This window comes from Perca fluviatilis, chromosome 13 (genome assembly GCF_010015445.1).
Source record: "Perca fluviatilis chromosome 13, GENO_Pfluv_1.0, whole genome shotgun sequence".
NCBI lineage: Eukaryota > Metazoa > Chordata > Actinopteri > Perciformes > Percidae > Perca > Perca fluviatilis.
The window spans coordinates 19523786-19544401 of NC_053124.1; the positions used below are offsets into that span (position 1 = coordinate 19523786).

Sequence of the window (20616 nt, forward strand, 5' to 3'; positions counted from 1 at the left end):
ATTATACACACATCCAGAAAAAGTCTGTTTGACACCTGTTTGTATAAAATACAAAAAGATTATGATTTTGATGTGGAGCATAAAGCAACAACTCACAACTAATAAACTAACTAATAAACTTGTTTTTTTCAGCTTCACAGAACTTACTTCGGATATTGTCATATAGTTTGTCCTAAAATATATAAATGCAGCAGAGAAATACTGTCTGTTAAAAATCTTCTAAGAAAGTCTTATTTAGAAAACCATTCATAGCACCTAAAAATAAGCATTTAAAAGGACAACAGAACAAACATTGTTGGAAAAAAATATTGGCAAGAGTTTGCAGTATGATATTGTGTTTTAGGTCAGTCTGGATTTCACAATCTCCCAAAATCACTCAAACAACACGACAATTTAATCCAGGAAATGGAGTTTATTTTACAACTGAGGATAGCAGATTGCCATTCTGAATAATTGGGTTGATGATAAAACCTGGAAATCTATCATTCGGTGAGAATTTATTTTTTCAATGTTATGTATGTACAGGACCATGCATCAGAGCAGATGCCAGTAAAATTGTGTCATTTTATGTAAACCACATTGAAGGACCTACTTTTCACTGAAAAATGACATTGTGGTCCGACAATATTCTGTAGTTTTATACATATTTGTCTAGAAAATAACATTATAAAAATGCACACAGTACAAATAATGTTGAACTGTAAAGAGCAAGATATGCTGACATACATGTATACATACTTGCTGATTATTCATACAATAACTTTTAAACTTCATTATTTTACAACTGTCTTCACAATAATAAAATTGGTAGCCTACTAACGCAAATACTGTACATGTTGAAACAACCAGGAAATTATATTTTACTAGAGAAACAAATATTCTAAACATTTTGTAAGAATTTTTGTGATTTAATGGCAAATACAAAACAACATTATAGTTATACCCCCAAATTGCCATATTAATCAAGGGAATTAAAACTCAAAAGGGTGATGTGTTGTCATTTTTACCCACACATTTCTTCATCAATTTACACTTCCTTAAAGTGCTGATGTCATCTTAATATTTTCTTTCACATAGCTACAACCATATACCTTCATATAAATGGCTATACCTGCAATTTGTTAAACAGGGATATCAGTTTTTTCTTCCTGGTTGAAAGTTCATTAGACATAATATGCTCACTGTTTTACATAAAAAAAACATGCACAAACGGTCTCATAAATAATATGCAAGTTGTGTTGAAATATATTCATCTTGAAAAAATCATTCAAAATGAGTGATTAAAATAAGAGCGTGGTCCAGTTTTAAAACAACAGATGGACTTTTCCCAAAGGCTCAGATGAGATGCAGTGCATTAGGAAAGCAAGAATCAGTCAGTGACTATATAGTGCCATGGCTGCTGCACCAATTTGGTACGTTTTTGTCACCAAAAATTCAACTCCTACAATGTAGCTTTGAGCCTCTGCAGTGCAAGGCCCTGCCATTTATGGATAACTGAATAATTACAGAATGTGGTATTAAAGCTACCATGTTTTCATTACAATATCTGTCTTAACAATGCTCAATACAGTTGTGGCACTATCTGTTATGACTGTAGCTATGAATGTAGTTTAGAGTTATAGTGCAACAGTAATCTGTCATGCCATCAGCTTTAGCTTCATTGTTTGTCAAACCTTTCCAACTTTTTCACAAAGATAAGATGGTCCTCTGGCGACTTTCCATGTGTTTTGCAAAGGTGCAATTTGATTGCATGTTTGCTCACAAATGTTCGATTGCACAGTTTGCACTGATATATTGAGCCAGTGTCTTCTTCTGTAAGTCCAGAGGAACTGAAAGTCTTGTCCTCTATTCTGTTGACTGCTTGCTGCTCTATTAAATCTATGGAAAGCTTTGAGAGGTCCTTCAGGGTAAACCCAAGGTGGGACTCCAAATGGTGAATGTAGGAAGAAGGAGTCCTGAACTGGGAAGCACAGTCATTGCACAAAAACAGAGGTTGGCCAGAGTCAATATTTTTTAGGAACTTTGTGCCACCTGTCCGCTTTAACTGGTATTTAACATTGGCCAGCCAATGTGAGATAGTAGTCATGGAGAGACCAGTGAATTTACAGATGTGGACTCGTTCCTGGGGTCCCAAGTCACTGATAACAAACTTTCCCTCAGGAGTCTCCATAAGACTAGAGACAAACTGGGCCTGGAGAATCAGGAGGTGCTGTGGATTCCAGTTCGACTGTCGGCCCTTTCGTCTTTGGATGGGAGACAGCTCCTCCAAGCTGTCCTCAAAAGTACAGCCATCAATGTCTGATTTCTCAGAGATGGAAGAAGGGGTCGTAGACTTTGGTGTTAAATGGCCCGTCAGATTTTTTACCATGTCTGAAATATCCATCAACGCATTCTCCCGTAGAGGTGGAGATGAAGACTGTGAGAAATCTTTGAAGGCTGGTTTGCTGTTGTTTATGCTGCCATTGTTGTTTGTTGTAGAAGTACCCTTAGGTGTACTTCCATTGGTGTTTTTGGATTTTGTCAAGTCCATGGGCTGATCATCATCATCATAGTACTGACTCACAGGCTCTGCTGACTTAGTCTGAGCAGAGTTGCTGTTGATCTTATAAAGCATTGCAAAGGGGTCTACGAAGGGGGTGGCCGCTTTTGTAGCTTTCCCCAAGTGGTTGTTCATGATAGACTGCAAAGCACTGAGAGGGTTGACAAGTGGTTGTTCAGGTGAGTGATCAGTGATGATGCTCAGGTTATTGCAGCCGTTGCTTACAGGCTTTTTTGGTGAATCGACTTCACTCTTTATTGGGGTCTCTCCTTTACTTTCTGTCTGCTCTCCTTCTTTGCCTCGACTCTGGTCCTTTACTACAGGATTTGTCACTGCCTTTGAGCGGTTTTCTGGATTGGGTGAAGCATGTTTGTCCTTAGGATTTGGCAATGGCGACTTCGCAGACCTGCACTTACTCTGTAAAGGTTTTTCTTCTTTTTCAATCTTTACAGAAGTTTTTCCTGTCACTTTCTCAACTAGCTCCTCCATGGCCAGGACATTGCTCTTGTGACTGGGAGGTGGAGAGGGGCTATTTGGTGAATGGATCAGAGTGCCTAAATCAGAGGACAGTAACTTTAAACTGTTGCTGCTGAACAAAGGTTGAACTTGTGCACATGACGGCAAAGTAGACTTCAAGGATCCATGGAGCTGATAGGCGGCATGAATGCTGGGGTATCCACCCCAGGTTGGTGTGCCTGTTTGGGCCTTGCTGATTGCACTTGAAACTGTATTCTCTAAAGATTTTAGGATGTCCAAGCCACCTTTAGGCGCCTCTTCCAAGTCTTCTTCTCTTAGATATTGGTAAGATCTGGCCTTTCTAGGTTTATCAGCTTTTTCAGGAAGATCTTCTTTCTCCTCTTTTATTTTTTTCTCTGGTTCCATCATGTCCATTTTTTCCTCCTCTGCCTCTTCATCATTTGTTTCTTCGTTTTTCTCCTCAGGGCTAGTTGGCTGCAATGGGGAGTCAGGCTGTGACTTCCCATTGGGTGCTGGTAGTCTTGTTGTAGTCGGTGGCAGAGGAATTGACTGAAATTTCTCCTCAATGACAGGATCAAAAACTAACTGCTTACCCTTTTTAGAGGCTGAATTGGTTACTTTAAGAAAGTGCCCTGTGACCATCATATGGGCTGTCAGTTGTTGCAAGGTGTCATGTGAACTGCCACATTCCATGCATTTGAGAATTTGTGCCTTGCGTGCCTCAAACTGCCAAGTATAACTGGCACCGTTTTGGTAACCGTATCGATTGTTTGGAGTGACATAAGGATTGGCCACTTTTTGGTCTTTGGGAGACTCTCCCAAGAGTATGCCAGATGAGACAGACTCTGGCGAGCTCGGGGACATCAAGTCTTGAAATGCTCTTTTTTTGGTTGGGGGTACCAGCTTTGAGGTAAGGGCTGGCATTGGTTCTTTTAGAGGCACTTTCTGATAGTGTTTAGTTTTGATCATGTGAACACTAAGGTCTTGCAAGGATTCAAAAGAGTGGCCACAGTACATGCATTTAAGAACTTTCTGGGCATCTTCTTTGCCTTCCATCTCTAGCAGAGAACGCTTACGTGGCTTGGACCACCTCTTGCTTCGATCATCCTCAGTATCTTTATTGTCATCACGGTAGTGGCCCGTCTCGTTCATGTGCACCGTCAGGCCAACCAAAGTGTCATATGCGCCACTACAGTCCTTGCACCTGAACTTGCTGGCACCTGTAAACACAGGGCCATAGAGCTTATTGTTTTGCCTGTAAAGCTGCACAGTGCTGAAAAGGCTTGCTTCAGGAAGGAGCTGGTATGGGGTATGCTGTAGGGTTTTGGCCAATGCTGCCTGGTGCCAATCATAAGATAATCCTCCTGTGCTTCCAGAGCTTACACTGGTGCCACTGTTGCTGTTGCTTGACACTGCTCTGGTAGTGGTACTGCTGATGGTAATATTAGTAGTGGCTGAGGCATTGCTAGTACTACATCTGCTCTTCAGATGGATGTTGCCTGGGCTGTGACTGTTAAGGAACCCATTGCTCTCTTTGTGATTGCTCCCATTGTCGTTGTTAGCTGCGTAATTTTTACTTTGTTTACTTTTAAGCATGTCCAGAGCAATACTGGACCAGGAGGCATCCGAGATCAGGTTTGCATAGACAGATTTCATTTTTGCCAGACTGTCTTGTAGTGAGAGGCCATTGATGGACTCCGTGCTCTCCCCTAGCTTCTCCCCTACCTTGTCCTGATCATTAAAGGAGGACATGGTCTTAAGGTCGGCCAGATGATCACTGGTGGTGCTGAGTGGAGAGGCGTACCCAGCGTCTGGGTTGGTGCCATTGCTGAGTGGAGAGTTTTGGCAGCTGTAACGATCTCCTGCATCCTCGTCATCATTGAAAAGATAGTCTGCATCTTGACCATCCAGGGAAAGGCCATCATCTTGAAGATGTTCCTCTTCATCAATCTTATCCGCTTTAAATTCGTCTTCAGGTCCATAAGCTGGAAAACACAAAAGAGCAGGAAATTGACATTAAATATTGTTTATAAATATATTTTTTATACATTAGAATTACATCAGTTATGCATCTATCCCTCATACTGTATGAAGGTGGTATGTGCAATAATCCTAAATAGATTTTTGTCAATTGTCCCAGCAGAGGACACAGGTTTAAAATAATAAAGTGGCAAACATCCATATCTTGACAATGACGGATAGTCCTCTTCACTGCGCTGCCTAATGAAGCTATTGAACACTACAGCTCAGCAAGGGTAGAGAGCAGAGATGAGACACAGAAATGTTTCCGCTTAGTTTAAAAACTAAAAACAAGCAACATTTCAAATTATATAGAGAACAAATCCTCAGTGAAGATGATACTTATTAATCATGTGGTGAGAGCTGTTAGATCCCAATAGAATATGAAGATATTTTTGTCTCTTCACAATTGAAAAAAAAATTAACAGGAAAGAGGAAAACATGCCTCACTTATTGCGCTGTTAAAGACTCACTTTGATGTTTCGTTCACAATATATACTGAGTGTTAAAAATGAATTAATAAGATAAATTTACTGCATAGGTGCAAACATTTCAGTATATTTATCAAATATAAAACATTTTCCCTTATCAGCAAATTGAAATGCCAGAGCAGTCTACATACAGCTACATACTCAGAGTATTTCATTGTCTATTTTGCTGCTGTATAACCAACATAGATCTTTTCCTGACATTGATTTGCTCTATTCTTCCAACATGCCGCACATACTATGGATTCACAAGTAAGAGATAGTGGAGGAAAATGCCAGCTGCATCAGCCTTGCCAAGCCATGGTTGGCTGGAGTCAACTTGGCATCGGCTGTGGAAGTCCTCACAGCGTGATGCTAGGAAACGGCCAGTGGACATGACAAGCCGTGTTGTTACTGCCTATGCTCCCAGAGTACCCACAGCTTCAAGTGTGCCATTTTAAAAGAAAAAAAAGAGAGAGCTTTAGAGTATCAATGGAAAATGGCTGCCCACTCTTGGTAACTGTTTTTACAAATAACTAGTTTAGAAAATGATAAAATCTGCATTACAATTCATTTTAAACTGAAAAAATTATAAATTAAAAGGAATAATTCTCTACAATAGAAGAACCAGATTAAGAGAGAAATATTACAGAAGCAGGGAGAGGGACAAATAGAGGGTTAAATATGCTAAGGCAGCTCCCCCAATCCATTCCTTGTAAGATGCTTGTCTGAGGTGCCAGAATCAGTCTCCAGTGAGGAGGCAGATGTGCTGTCAGCTTCAAACAGCATGTAGCTCTCTATCCCATAATCGGAATGGACGTAATACCTGATGTTTGCGAGGTGCCAGTTACTGCTGCCTGGGAAAAGCTTGAGGTCCAACAGCTGCAACTCTCAGCCTCGTATGTATGTGAAAGTGTGTGTGTGTGTGTGTGTGTGTGTGTGTGTGTGTGTGTGTGTGTGTGTGTGTGTGTGTGTGTGTGTGTGTGTGTGTGTGTGTGTGTGTGTGAGAGAGAGAGAGAGAGTGAGTGAGTGAGAGAGAATGTACATGCTCAAATGTACACCCTTCCTCTTCTTAATTGAACTATTCCTGTGCCAGTTTTGCTCTTAACTGTAAGCTTGTAATTATACACAGGCTACACGGAAAGCATTTACTTCAGTTAGTCACTAAATTAGAAGATTTTAATCTTTTGCTAATGCAGCTGCACAGCTTTCTTTCAACCTGTCTAGTCCTCCCTATCAAGATGCAGCCCATGCCAACCTGAACCTATTCAAAGTCAATGTGGTGAAAGTAGTTAAAGACAAAGCAGCTTGGCTGATAAAGTGAGAGAAGCCTGACAGCAGTGCAAACACACACACACACACACATTCATTCACACACGGAAACACTGACACTAAATTTTAGTCTTTCCCTGCCATCCTCCGTATGTTGCCTTGACAGGCATCAGTGTCAGGAGTGTGTCAGTGTCAGCCCAAGGTGTCAGTGTCCACGCAAACAAGCTCAAGAAGAGGTGGGAGGGGAAAGTAACAACAACAAACACAAGTCAGCCATTTTTTTCACCCCCCTGCTCGAGCTTCTTCTTCACCATCTGTGTCAGAAAAGCTGCGGGTGCCACCGCCGGCTAATAAGGCAATCAGAGATGGAAAAGATGCTGACACGGCGGCTTTCGAGCGTCATACAGAACAAAAGACGAAGAGGAGAGGGAGGTAGGGAGGGAGGGAGAGGATTAAAACGAGGGGGGGGGGGGTAGGGGAAGGTGTCTGTTGTGGTTGTCAGTCAAAAACGTAAGCCCACTTTGTGCTGTCAGGGAGGATAGGGAAAAGAGGGGAAGTTTTGAAAAGAGAGAAGAAAAGATGTGTTTAGGCCAGCGAACAAGAGGTGTGTATTATGTGTGTGGTGTGTGCACATATTTCACGTGACAGGGAAACAAGTTAAACAACAGCCAACAAACTATGTACAAAATATCAGGAGAGAGAAAGTAATGAAATTTCTGCTGCGCACGTTTGTAAGTGTGTGTAGGATAGGTGTGGCTGATCACTTGTGTGTGTCAAGTGTCACGGTGTGTCAGGTGCATGCAGGGATGCAATGTGGCTGGCGGGGGGAAAGCGAAGCCATCTGCGTCTGGAGAGGAGCCTGTCACTATTGTTGTGCCCAGAGTCCAGGATTTCCTGCTGGAGACAGGTGACACCACAGTAGGACATCCCCCGGTCTCTCTCTCTCTTTCACACACGCACGCAACCACGCACACCTCACCCCCTAATCTACAGGCAGGAAGCTATGTGAGGTCCACACACACACTTTAACCATTTATGTCCACATCAAGAAAAATAGTACAGGGACACAAATATTACAGATGCAGCACACACACACACAAACAAACACACACACACACACACACACACACACACACACACACACACACACACACACACACACACACACACACACACACACACCTTGCATTTAATTAACATTTGAAAGAGCAAATGTGATTGAGCGGAGAACACAGTTAAGAAAACAATTTCCTTGCTACCAAAACTCATGTAACACACATGCAATAATCATGCAAACATGTACATGTGTAGGCCTTGATATCAAACCTCAATACTTGTTCTTATCAACGGAAATGTGTCCATAGCAACGAGTACCAAATGTTGGCACTGGATGTCTGGGCAGATTCATAATCTTGTTTTTTTTTTATTCTCGAATTGGATATTTACTGCTTTAAAATCATAATTTTGCCAATTTGAAACCAAACTGTATTTAAGTAAAGTATGTGTCTGGCTGCTTTTGTTAAGATATTTAGTCAAGTTTGTTGAAAGAAATTCAGGTATTTCATCACGACTAGTATCTAAAATGTCAAACAAAGCCCAGCCCTAACTTAGCCTAGACACACAATCATTACAACTCTGCCAAACAGTGGGAAGAAATATTATAACAGACAATTGTGAATTCATTTTCAATTTAAAGTTACATTAATTATGACTTTGAATGCCCAATAGCACAACATATTAAAATATGTTTTTATTATAGATACAAATCCAGCAACACTTGGTGTCAGACATACTGAGAAGTTCTAAGAGAAAACACCAGACCAGGTGAGATAACTTGAGTATGACATGGCACTGGCACAATCACATTTTGTTTTTTTACCCCCTATCTCTTTCTGACACACACCAACCCCCCCCCCCCCCACACACACACACACACACACACACACACACACACACACACACACACACACACACACACACACACACACACACACACACACACACACACACACACACACACACACACACACACACACACCTCTAAACCTTCTTCATTTATTCATGTTGTCTCAGAGAAGAGGGCAATCCTGGCTCTCATTTGCAGTGCTAATGTCCAATTCCGCCAGCTTTCACCCTGCTGATTTACCCTGCGTGGCTGAGCGCTGCATTCGGAGCGGGGCAGCAGGCGAGGCTCCCTCATACCGTTTAGTGGCCCTTCAAAATGGGAGCTCTGGCGAAGCAGTCTTATTTCTCTCTCCCGTTTCGCTTTGTCACCGGCCCCTCCATTCCCTGCCACTCACCTCTGATGGCTTTGGACAGGCCTGATCAGTGTGTGTCATTGACCTGTACGGCGTGCATGAGTGTGTGTGTGTTTCAGCAGAGAGAAGGCTGTAAATAAAATGACATTATTATTTCCTCTGTCCTATCATGTAGAAAAGCCAATTATGGTAATGCTTAGTATGTCAGGCAATCTCTGTCTCTCTGCTCTCCCCCGTCCTATTCATTCTTGCTCTTTTTTCTCTCTCTGGGATAGTCGCGGCTGTGGTTTCATAGGACCTGACACTCTCTTTGGACTACTCTGTGGACGACACACACTGAGGCAAACTGGCACAGACCCAACAGTCAACTACCAAACTAATAGAGCTTTTCATACAATTCTGCTCATCAGATACATCAGATTTCTGCCATCATATATCAATAATCAATGATGTGAGATTTGCATGTCATCCAAATTATTGGAAAGTTAGTTAAATTATAAATCGTATCAACCAAGGTTTTCTTTTTGTCTTTCTAGTAACGGGATTTCAGACTGTTGCTCAATTTGAGGAAAGCAACTTTGCAGGGCTAAATTCAAGTGAGCGTTTAATATCGCCACCGCCTCCCAACTCAGTACAAAGCTACAGTATATAGATAAGGGTTGCCACAGATACCATGTATTAGCAATAATTTAACCTGCAGCTTGCTTGACCAGATATGTAAAAACCTACCTAACTGCCCCCCTCCCCTAACCCACATAAAATAGTCCACCATATGGCACAATAGCTCCGGGGCCTCTAATAGCTTGTGTCGTACAAATCCACCTTCTCAGCTTCTATGACTCTTCCAGTTGGGGAAAACAAAACAGCCAGCACAGTCTGCTCTTCATGCTGGTAGCTACATGTGCAAACAACATTTTAAAAAATGGAATTTTCTTCTTTTCTGTTACTATAGAGTTAGTATTTATAGAAGATAAATTAAGATAAATTACCTTTTCCTAAACTTTTGACTGTCCTGAGGGCTTTCACATGTTTCCAAGTAATTTGCAATTACTTGAACTCATATTATGCTAATAGCCTTTTTAAATGGGTCACATAGACATGCATGCATTTTACCTCCAGCTCAACTTCATTATGGCCACTACTAGTAGGATATGTGTGACTGAGAAAGACCAAATGATGGCTGCTCAAAGAACAGATCAGTGATGAAAGAAATCAACAAATCTGAGAACTGCAGCCATTTTCTTCTGAAGAAAAGGATTTCCAGTTCTTTCTTTAATTGCTTTGCACATTTCTCCACTTCTTTTCTCTCTCTCTCTCTTTCTTTCTGGCCTTGTTTGTTCAGATCTCCAGTGAGGCAGTTTCGACACGCCATGACAGTGACTGTGGTCTATAAATCACCTTTTTCCCTGAACTGTCAGTGCCTGCTTGCTCGGAGATGAAACAACAGCCATTAGATCATCAGCACGGCAGATTCCAGCCCTCTCTGCTTTTCAGCCAAAACCCCCCACACCCAACAATTGAACATTGCTCTGGTGCTGCACACATATTTCAAACCATCTGGTTTGTTTTCAGGCAAAGTACAGATAAAGCATTACTAATGCTAATTAAAGATGATGTGAGTGAGAATTACACAACCAATGCCAAGCGCTGATTCAATGTAGACTGCATTAGACAGATGCCATTTGTTTGATATTTTTAAAGAAAATATTGTCACTTTCTTTATCATCCATAAGAAGTAAGCCTCATCAAAATTCCGATTTAAATATCTGTATTGTTGTAATGTTATAGTTTTGCACTTTGGGGGACTGCACACATCTTTAACCATTTAGGTTATTTAAGGTGTTCTATTTTGGTTCAATCAGGGGTGGCCGTTACATGACAGAAAGGTGTTCTGTTTAAATCAGAAGAGAATGAATCACAAACTAACAAGCTAACAAAATAACACAGTTTCATCATTTCTTCATAGATGCCGTCTTTTGAATTCACCTGCATTCCCCCTGACAGTGGAGCTTCCCCCGACTAAACAACAGCTGCTCCCATCGCCTAGCAACAACCAGTTGATGGATGACCCCAAAGATGGATAATTACCATAAATCACTATGGTTGTGTGGAGAATAGAAGCAGAAAATCATTGTAGGAAAAAACAGAAAAACAGGCCAAACCACTATTTAAACTAGTGTGTCTGGTCTTAGGTTAAATTTGTCTCTCATGAATTTGTTGAACAGCAGTTGTTGTTGTTGGTAGATTCTTATGCTGGCAATTGGATTTGACTATTAGGGTCGTAATGAGCTTTTCTTGAGAGAGGCCAGTGTTTTAGACTGAATAGGGGCTGTAAAATGAAACCTGATAAAATGACTCATGGGACAAAACCTGTCCTGAAGGAGCAGGGACAAAGAAAACAAAGTGGGCAGAGGAAGGAAGAAAGGAAACAGCAAAGAATGAATGATGGCAACAATGATGAGTTTAGTGCAGCAAAGAAGGGGGGGAGAAGAAGCACAAAGAGGAAGTGTGTTTACCGTCTGAACATAGGTGTATATTTATGCACTGTATGTGTTGCTGAGTGTCAGATAGTGACATAGGTAGACCGTGAGATACAGGGAAAAGAGAGCAAAAAAAAGTAGAAAATGATAGGGCACAGGGCCAAAACAGGGTCACAACCTAACCAGTTCAGTCTAGCCGAGTCCAGTTGTACAATAAGCCATCAATCAACCTTCTCCACGCTGTCAGACCTCCCCTCAATTCACAGAGGCCATCCACTTTGTACACTGCTGAGGAACAAAACATAGAGAAGCAAAAGAGACAGAGGGAGAGAAAAAAATACATACACACAGTTCCCCGAATCTGATCTTTTACTCTAAAGACCCACTCACAGCAGAAAATGGCACAGTAAAATTCATCCATGCGTCTTTGCAAAATATTTGGCTGGTGACTAGCTAAACACTTGCAGAGTTAGTTGGTGACTGTAGCTGGAGAGCTAACAACTTACAAGCTAGCTAGATGGAAACACACTAGCGCTAGTCATTCACAATAGCTCTCAGCTCACACCCTGAGGAAGGCTCAAGCCGATTTGCGTTGATGTAGTTTTCAATGTCTTGCCAAATAAATGAAAGGCCTTTTATTTTTTGTAACCAACCTCGAGTGACTGGATATGTTTTTTATGACTTTTTTGGTCATTCCTCTTCCTACTCTTTGTGAGCTCTCAGGGCTTCTTTCTACTCTTTACAATGGGTTGTTTGCTCCCCTTGGCATTTAGTTTTCAAGAATTAACATAATTTCATTCAAAAAAGAGATCCTAGTCAAAATGCTCACTGAGATAGTGAGCATGCTAACTATCAGCTAGCAAGCTCATTAGCTCAGTTGCTAATTTATCAGCTCCTCTCTACCCATATCTACTTCTAGGTAAGAAATTCAAAAACAAAACAAACAGCAGATATGCATCACAAGCCTGAACACAAGAATGCAGAGGACTTTGTGAGAACATGACCTCAGAGACAGACAAAGAAATCATAACTTTAAAAACCATAAAGTCACTTTTGGGAAATTAATAAGAACCACAAACCCTCAGGGCAGGAGGCTACTCAGGACAACCAAACGTCCCCAAACATTTTAGTGCTTTTAGCTGCATGTGTCACCAGGGAAATTCCAGTAATTGTGCGCGATCAAAAACACTATCCTTTATGCATCGCCACATTTTCTTTTTTCATTCATTCAAGTGACGAGTTAGTGCTGAAGTCTGGCACTCCATTAAACAAAGTTCTACTGTTTCATTTCAACACTAGTTTAGGATTTAAAGCGTGATGAATAGCATAGGGGCGTAACAAAACAATATAACAAAAGCATACGCTGTACCACACAGCAGTTTGGAGTATGTATGTGTGGAGCTTTTTTTCTCCCTTTGCTGATGACCATGGCAATAAAGTGACAAAAGAAGAAATGATAGGAGGGAGGAGGGATTAGGGGCTGAAAAACGGTCCCTGGAGAAAGTCAGTAAATGATGTACTGGGCTCTCAAAGTGGACTAGTATCAGTAGCCATTTTAGCCTGTGTCTGTGTGTGACTATGCATGCCTGTGTGTGTGTATGCGTACAATGGCTATGAACAGCAGCTTCACAGTCAGAGAAAGAGGCAGGAAGAGAGGAAGCAATCCTTCAACAGAGCACAATATCAGACTGCGGACAGACAACGAACGGCTGGAAGGTTCTGGAAACGAAAGAAAAGCCTGCCTCCTTCACATTTCAGCTCCAAGCTGCCTCCCAAAGTGCCCTCTATCTAACGCACATGCGCATGCACGTACACGCACGTACACACACACACACACACACACACACACCCGCAATCAATCTCGGCTATGAAGACACATCCATCTTCAGTAATGTTAATGGGAGGGTTTTGGGGGTTGGAGGGGGTGGAGGACAGGGGTAAAACAGAGGGTATATGACTGCAGAGCTGACCTCAGAGCAGTGTGAGGTAACACTGGTTGTGTGTGTGTGGGAAACAGAGTAAATGAATAAAAAAAGCGCATTTGTGCGTACGGTAGTGTATTTGTCTGCATGTCAGGGGGTCAGGTGTGTGTGTGTGTGTGTGCGTGTGCGTGTGTGTGTGTGTGTGTGAGAGACTGATGGCTGTCAGCTTGCATTTGACAGAGAAAATAAATTAGGCTTATGAAGACAAATGAACAGGCTATGGAAAGAGTAAACGAGGGTGGAGGGGGATCACGACAGAGAGAGGGTAGAGGGAAGGGAAGGAATGAAGAGGAGGGAGACATAATGAAGAAGAAAAGAGGGATATTGTGAGTATCTGGTGGCATGGATATAAAAGGAAAGAGATGGAGCGGCGTTGCCAACTAAGAGAGTTCCTTGCGGCAGCCAGTGACCGTTCATTAAGAAGGACGGGCACACAGACAGGCCTGCTGCTGGCAACAGGAGAAGCTTTGGCATGCAGTTTTTCTGCCTGCAAGGGAAACATATATGTGGGTGTATGTGTGGGTATGTGTGTTTGTAGGTCCAGTGCCAGCACGTTCCAATCCAGAAAATATTTTTTTTGCTTTAGTTGAGTGTTTAACAAGACTTTTCTTTCTTTAAACAAAAGCAAAAAAACTGCTTTTAAAGCCATAATGTAGCTTGGATATAAAGTGTGATCACTGGGTTTGTATCTGTGCTGGAAGTGCCTCTCAGTGTGCGTTTCCTCTGCTTGTGTGTTGGTGTCAGCGTGTATCCATGTGTGTTCTATCTCCGCAGATTTGTCAGTGTCTATCCCATGACACACTCCCCTCGTTGCGAGTGGAGGAGAGCTCTCGGGGGGCTTTGTCACGCGGCGGTCTGCTCTTTTCCTGAGGCCTGGCGCCCCTCGTTTGATAAATGACACGTCATTCTGTCAGCCCCTGCCATCCGGGCTGGGAGGCCCCGAGCTGATGTATGGCCGCCCAGGCTAAAGGAAATCAGAGTGTTTTGGCAGCACCCTGAGAACATGGCCTCTTATAAGGGGTATGTGTCTGTGTGTTTGTGCCTGTCGTCTGTGATACACAGTGCATGTTTAATTGTGTGTATGTCCCTATTAGTGAGTGTCTGTGTACATGCGCCTGTGTCTCTGTGTGTGTGTGTGTGTGTCTCTCTCAACCTGTCAGGCAGACGGGCAGAGGGAGACAAATCATCGCTGTGGCCGCCCCAGCTGTTCCCCAAATTTGGTGCGAGGAGGAGAGCAAGGGATAAAATCCTGCCGTTTGAGTTTTAAACGGCTGATGCTTCCCAGAATCCGTAAGGAGTGACAGGACAAGAGGAGCTGAGCACACACACACACACACACACACACACACACACACACACACACACACACACACACACACACACACACACACACACACACACACACACACACACACACACACACACACACACACACACACACACACACCCACACACAAACACACACACACACACACACACACACACACACACACACACACACACACACAGGAATCAAGCCAATCCCAGAAGGAAGCAACAGACAGCCGGAGTGGTTTTCTTGAAAACAAATGTGCGTACACACACACGTAAACACACATGCTTCAACATACACATATGTAAACACATGAACACAAATTGTGGACAAGGCATTTGCACCTTAACCAACATAAAGAGGCTGACAGGCAGAGAAAACAAAACCTTAACCATGTTTACAGAAGTGTTAGACATTAAAAAAAAGACTGCATCTTCTAGTCTGCTTTCTGCATATGAGCATGCTCGTTTTAACCTTCGCCACAAATTGATTACCCTTAATCCTAAAACTATTCCAAACCTCACCAGATTTGTTCGTAAGAATTTCTCAAAACGACGTCACTAAACTATCTCCAGGTTCAGACGGTCCTTACAGCTACACATTTCCCTGGTGGAGGACAGTCCCACCTGGAGGTTGTGAACTCTGTATGACCCTGTTTGATTGGGCAGAACTCCCTCCTCCCTCCTCTCCCACAGAAAAGAAGCGGGAGAAGGAAAAAAAACAGCATCATTAAGCTGTGAGTGATGAGTGGCAGCCATGGGTGACATCCTCCCCCTCTCTTTCTCTCTCCTCCACTATCCAACTGCTTTCACTATCTCTCTTTTTTTTCTTCTCCATTGCCTTGATACTTTTCTCTCTTGCTTTATTCACCTCTCTCTCCATCCCTCAACCCCTCAAGTCATTTCTCTTTCACTCCTCTGTTGCTTTGCCTTCTCTTTTTCCACTCCCTCATCCCTACCTCCCTCTCTCCCTTGCCCCCCTCTTTCCTCCCTGGTTCTTTTTTGTCTGCTGTCACTCTTTTTTCTCCTTTTTTCACCCCTTTAACACACACACAATAGTGCCTCACTCAGTCCTTTCTAGCTCTCTGGCCCCGGTCATGTAGACACTCAGCTCCTCCATACATAATAGAGCCCAAATATCAAGAGGAGGGGTGCACATTTTCACCCGCTCAGGATTGTGCCATCAGCACTGCTTCCACAGTAGCTCCACTGTCTGGCACTGCGAGGCTAAAAATGTCTGACTGTAGTTTTAAAATAGTTTTAAGGCTTCCTATGAATATGTGAAAAAGTCTTTTTTCAACGAACTTCTATTCCGACAGGCCTGTCCAGTCGTGTGTGTTAATTTCCTGTCACAAGGAGAGCAGTTTAACAGCTTAGCACAAACTGTTCTGAACTTTTATAATTGAACCTCACGGCACAATGTCATATGTTGTCTTTTTGGAAATAGGATGATAAGTTTTGAGATTTCTCCAACAACCAGGGATGCTGGTATAGCTTTAGATGCAAGTGTCCTGGATGGACAATAATGCGGTCTTACAGAAAACTTTGTCACTCGCAGCGAACACAATCCTTTTTGCATTTAATGCAGATTGCTATAAAACGGGTGAGAAAAAAAGCAGTTCTTAGATACGTAGTGATTTTATCTTTAAAAATCATACAATTCAGCACCTCTCTCTGGCTGTTATATACCGCGGTGAAGTTACTGGAGGAGAGAGACTAACGAGATAATTGACTGAACTTGATAAACTTGATGTTAATTAGCGCAAGCCATTCTGCTCCTTCATGTTTTTCAGTTTCACCAAGTTTAATTAACCAATCCTGACATGCAAATTCTCCCTCCTGACAAAAGCTTCACCCTGTGCACACAAAAGTATTTACGTAACGGATATTGTCCAGTTCTTCTTGTGAAATAAAGTAACCTGATAAATCAACGTGGTTGTTAATTATGGTGTTGTCATTTTACAGTCGATCCAACCTTTCCAGGCCTACAATGCACCTCCTGCTTCTCACGCTGATACGTTATTATGACAAGTTTTTTAGATTAGAGCAAAGTCCAGAGCTGTTTTTTTTTCAGAAGGATGCCAGAGACCCCTCAAGCAAGTTCAAAGTTGCACACATTTCTTTCTCTTGTTGGGGAGAAGAAAGATGGAAAATCATACTAACGTGTAACCTAAACTTTAACTAGTGAATTTGTGTACTTCCGCTGTGTTTATATATGATGGTGAAAGTGAATTCATCTGAAAGTTTTCCTGATGGATACTAATGTTTATGCTGTTTTAATTAAGGTTTTACATATTTATGGAATAAAAAAGTGCATTATGGTGTATCAAGCCTCTCTAATGTTATATTAATTGTTTTGAAGAAAAAATGTCAAACATTTCCAAGTTCCTGCTTCTTCATTGTGAGGATTTGTAACTTTTCTTAATGTTTTGTGAGAGCAAACTATATTTGGGTTCCAGGCTGTTAGTCTGACAAAACAGGCAATTTGATGACATCACATTTGGGGCTTTAGTAAGATGTGATAGCACTTTTTTTCAGAATTTTATAGACCAAACGATTAATTGAATATTCAAGAAAATAATTGGCAGTTCAATTGATAATCAAAATAATCTCAAAATTGCAACCTTAAATCAAATTGTAGCACACTGAATCAAAAAAAATCCACCTAATAGCACCTCTAAAGCTCAATAATTAACATGTTACATCTCGTTTGTTGTATCCGTATAAAAACTGATGTGTAGAAACAACAATTTGTAGTTTTATAGGGGGTTATGTTATAACTATTTCTTGGCCTGGCACAGTAACTTCCTAGTGTCTCGGCTGGTTACCTGGCAACCTCACAGTGACTACAAGACTCCAATTAAGTAACTTGTAACTCCAGCTGTCAGATAAATGTAGCAGAGTAAAAATTACAATACCTTATTCTAAAATGTAGTGAAGTAACAGTATAAAGTAAAAATACTCGAGTACGTCCGAATTGTACTTAAATAAAGCACTTGAGTAAATGTATTTAGTTAAATTCCACAACTGGCTACACCAGACATCATTCATTGTTATAATAACGTCAAAGTTCAATGTTGTACCGACCATCATACAGACATTTAAATGTTTTCAGGGTGGTTAGTTTGATGCAGGGGCAGTCCTGTCATTATGTACCATTGAGAGGCAGATGGACCAGAGAGAGAAGTAAACAGGACAGTTGGGTCAGAAAGTTGATCAGAAACAGATGCTCAAGTGGACAGCAAGTTAGACAGAGCTGACGAGAGAGACACACTAACAGGGGAGACGTTTGGGTGTACAAGAGGCCTCCTGTTGTTCTATCTGAGACAGACGACTTAGAGGGACAGAGCTGAGCTTACACCCCCCTGTGATTGTCACTGTCTGAGACAACACGGCGGCTCAGGAACGATTTGGGAGGAATTTTTTGGGGGGTAGCATGTGGTGTTATTGAATCGACTGGGATCCAGAGACATATTCCCTTTAAACTGCCCATCAAGCTGACGAATGTTAAGCGATTACTTTGTGTAACCCCGGGCAAATTGTGGTCAATGGTTTTCTTTCAAATGTAAGAGTCAAACAAAACTGAATAGCAACAAAATACACTTTGATTATTTTCCTGAGCAACATGCCTTATGGGAATGGAAATGTCTCTAGGAAAATATGTGACAGTCATGTGTTTAGACTTCAAAGAAGATGACTTGAAGACTTAACTGCCCTGTGACCTCTCAGATTTTTACAACTCAGAAGTGCAACTGCAGGATGTCGCTGAAATCAGACTATTGCAAAAAGAGGTTATTGAGATATGAGAACAAGGCCAGTGGGCCTAAAAGGGTATATTACACTCTCCTTTTCCAATGTCGGGTTCAGGTTCTTGTAACCAATTCACTGACTTTTGAGTATCCGGTGCGAGGGAGAGCGATAGATGAGCGCCAGAGACGGGGAGGAAGATGAAAGAAAATATGAGCAGTGTAGAGGAGAATTGAGTCAGTAAGATAGAGATTGATGACAGATAGGAAGATGAGAAAAGGCTTACAGGGAGAGAGAGAAAGAGGGGGCCAGTAATTCCAAAAACGAAGAGAGAGAGAGGGAGGGAGGGAGGGAGCATGCTGAGATATAGATAAAAAGGTGAGGAGAGGATGGCAATGGCACTACACCAGGCTGCAGCAAGACCTTCCCCAGCGTCGACTCTCAAGGACAAATGTCATCTGTTAAATAGGAGTGTAACGGTACATGTACTTGTACCGGACCGTTTCGGTACAGGACTTTTGGAACAGTACACAATATGCAATCTTTAACAGAAATGATTGTTTTGCGTGTGGAACATACTTCAATTCTGAGTTCCCACACGAACATATTAAGTGACGGACCAAAAGTTTGTTTAGTCTCCGCTGTCACTACCCGATGTGAGTCAAGTGCAGATGTGAGTTGCGCATGCGTCACTTTGCGACAACTCACATAATGAGATGAGAATAATGAGGTACATTACATAGCAGTAATTTATCATTTAGCGTAAGGCATCACATTTTCACGGCATGATCCCTGATGTCAGTTCTAGATTAGAGGCTGAAGTAGCCTACAAGAACCTGTTAACAAGAGACTTCCGTAATGTCAATACAATAAAAATGGACCTACATAACGAAGTTTGTTCACTGCTGGCTACAAGTTAGCAATCAAACACAACAAAGGCTGTCACTTGAATGGCGTTTTGAGCTAACGTTAGCAATCAAACAATCACAGATAGCGAAAACGTTTTTGAAATTATTTCCATCTTCTGTTATTGTTTGTAATTAGAAAGGTTTATTATTTTATGGATTTCACAAATTTCAGTATCACACAGACACGCTCACCATTTCAGTATGACACAGATGCGCCCACCATTTCAGTGTGACACAGATGCGCCCACCTTGTGACACCTTGCTTGCAGCCGGATCCGGATCCCTTGGCGTTATGCCGTTAACTGTTTAAATCTGAGCATGCGCAACTCACATCTGCACATCGGGTAGTGACATCCACTGGCCAAGCCTCCCGCTAGCTAGCTAGCATCATGGCCAATGTAGAGAAGCCAGAGCTTAAAGACCCTCTGTTGTCATTGAGGTCTCCTGTTTGGGAACACTTAGGTTTCCCGGTGAAATACAAAAACGACAAAAACAAGTGGATAAGACGAAAGTAATTGCTCATTAGTGATCGGGAATGTGGCTGGCAACACATCAAACTTGCTAACTCACTTGAAACGGCACCAGTTTAAACAAACGATTGGGGAAATAAACGCCGCTCTATCAATGAGAGCTAGCTAGCCTCCTCTTAGAATTCCTCTGAAATTCACAAATATTCATTAACTTGAAATCGGACACAGTTGTTAGCTTTATAAGACATTTAGCTAGATGTTGTATACGTGGCGTGACGAAATTCAAACTGTAAATATACTCGAATTACGCCGAAAATGAAGCTAACTATCCGTGATTTGTAGCTACACAGGTAGCTAGGATTGAAGGGACAGTTGCAGCTAACGAAAGCCCTAATCTTCACAAATATTCATTAACCTGAAATCGGACACAGTTGTTAGCTTTATAAGACATTTAGCTAGATTTTGATAGTTAGCTTCATTTTCGGCGTAATTCGAGTATATTTACAGTTTGAATTTCGTCACGCCACGTATACAACATCTACCTAAATGTCTTATAAAGCTAACAACGGTTATTATAAATATTACAATTCATTTAAAAGTTACTTATAAAAACTGTAAACTGATTATTTACAAAAGTAAAAATAGTAAACAACAAGCACATTGGGTTGCTTCTTTACTTTATTTGT

At 41.7% G+C, this 20616-nt stretch overlaps 1 protein-coding gene across 2 annotated transcripts in view; it reads right to left on the bottom strand.

The window, feature by feature from the left end:
• Positions 1-392: 392 nt before the first annotated feature.
• tshz1 (teashirt zinc finger homeobox 1) overlaps positions 393-20616 on the bottom strand; it is a 165829-nt gene continuing 145605 nt past the window's right edge. For both annotated transcript variants that reach the window (XM_039820951.1, XM_039820950.1), the window contains one exon: positions 393-5001. In XM_039820951.1, coding sequence (XP_039676885.1) covers positions 1658-5001 — 3344 coding nt within the window. In that variant the 3' untranslated portion in view covers positions 393-1657. The remainder of the gene's footprint in view (positions 5002-20616) is intronic.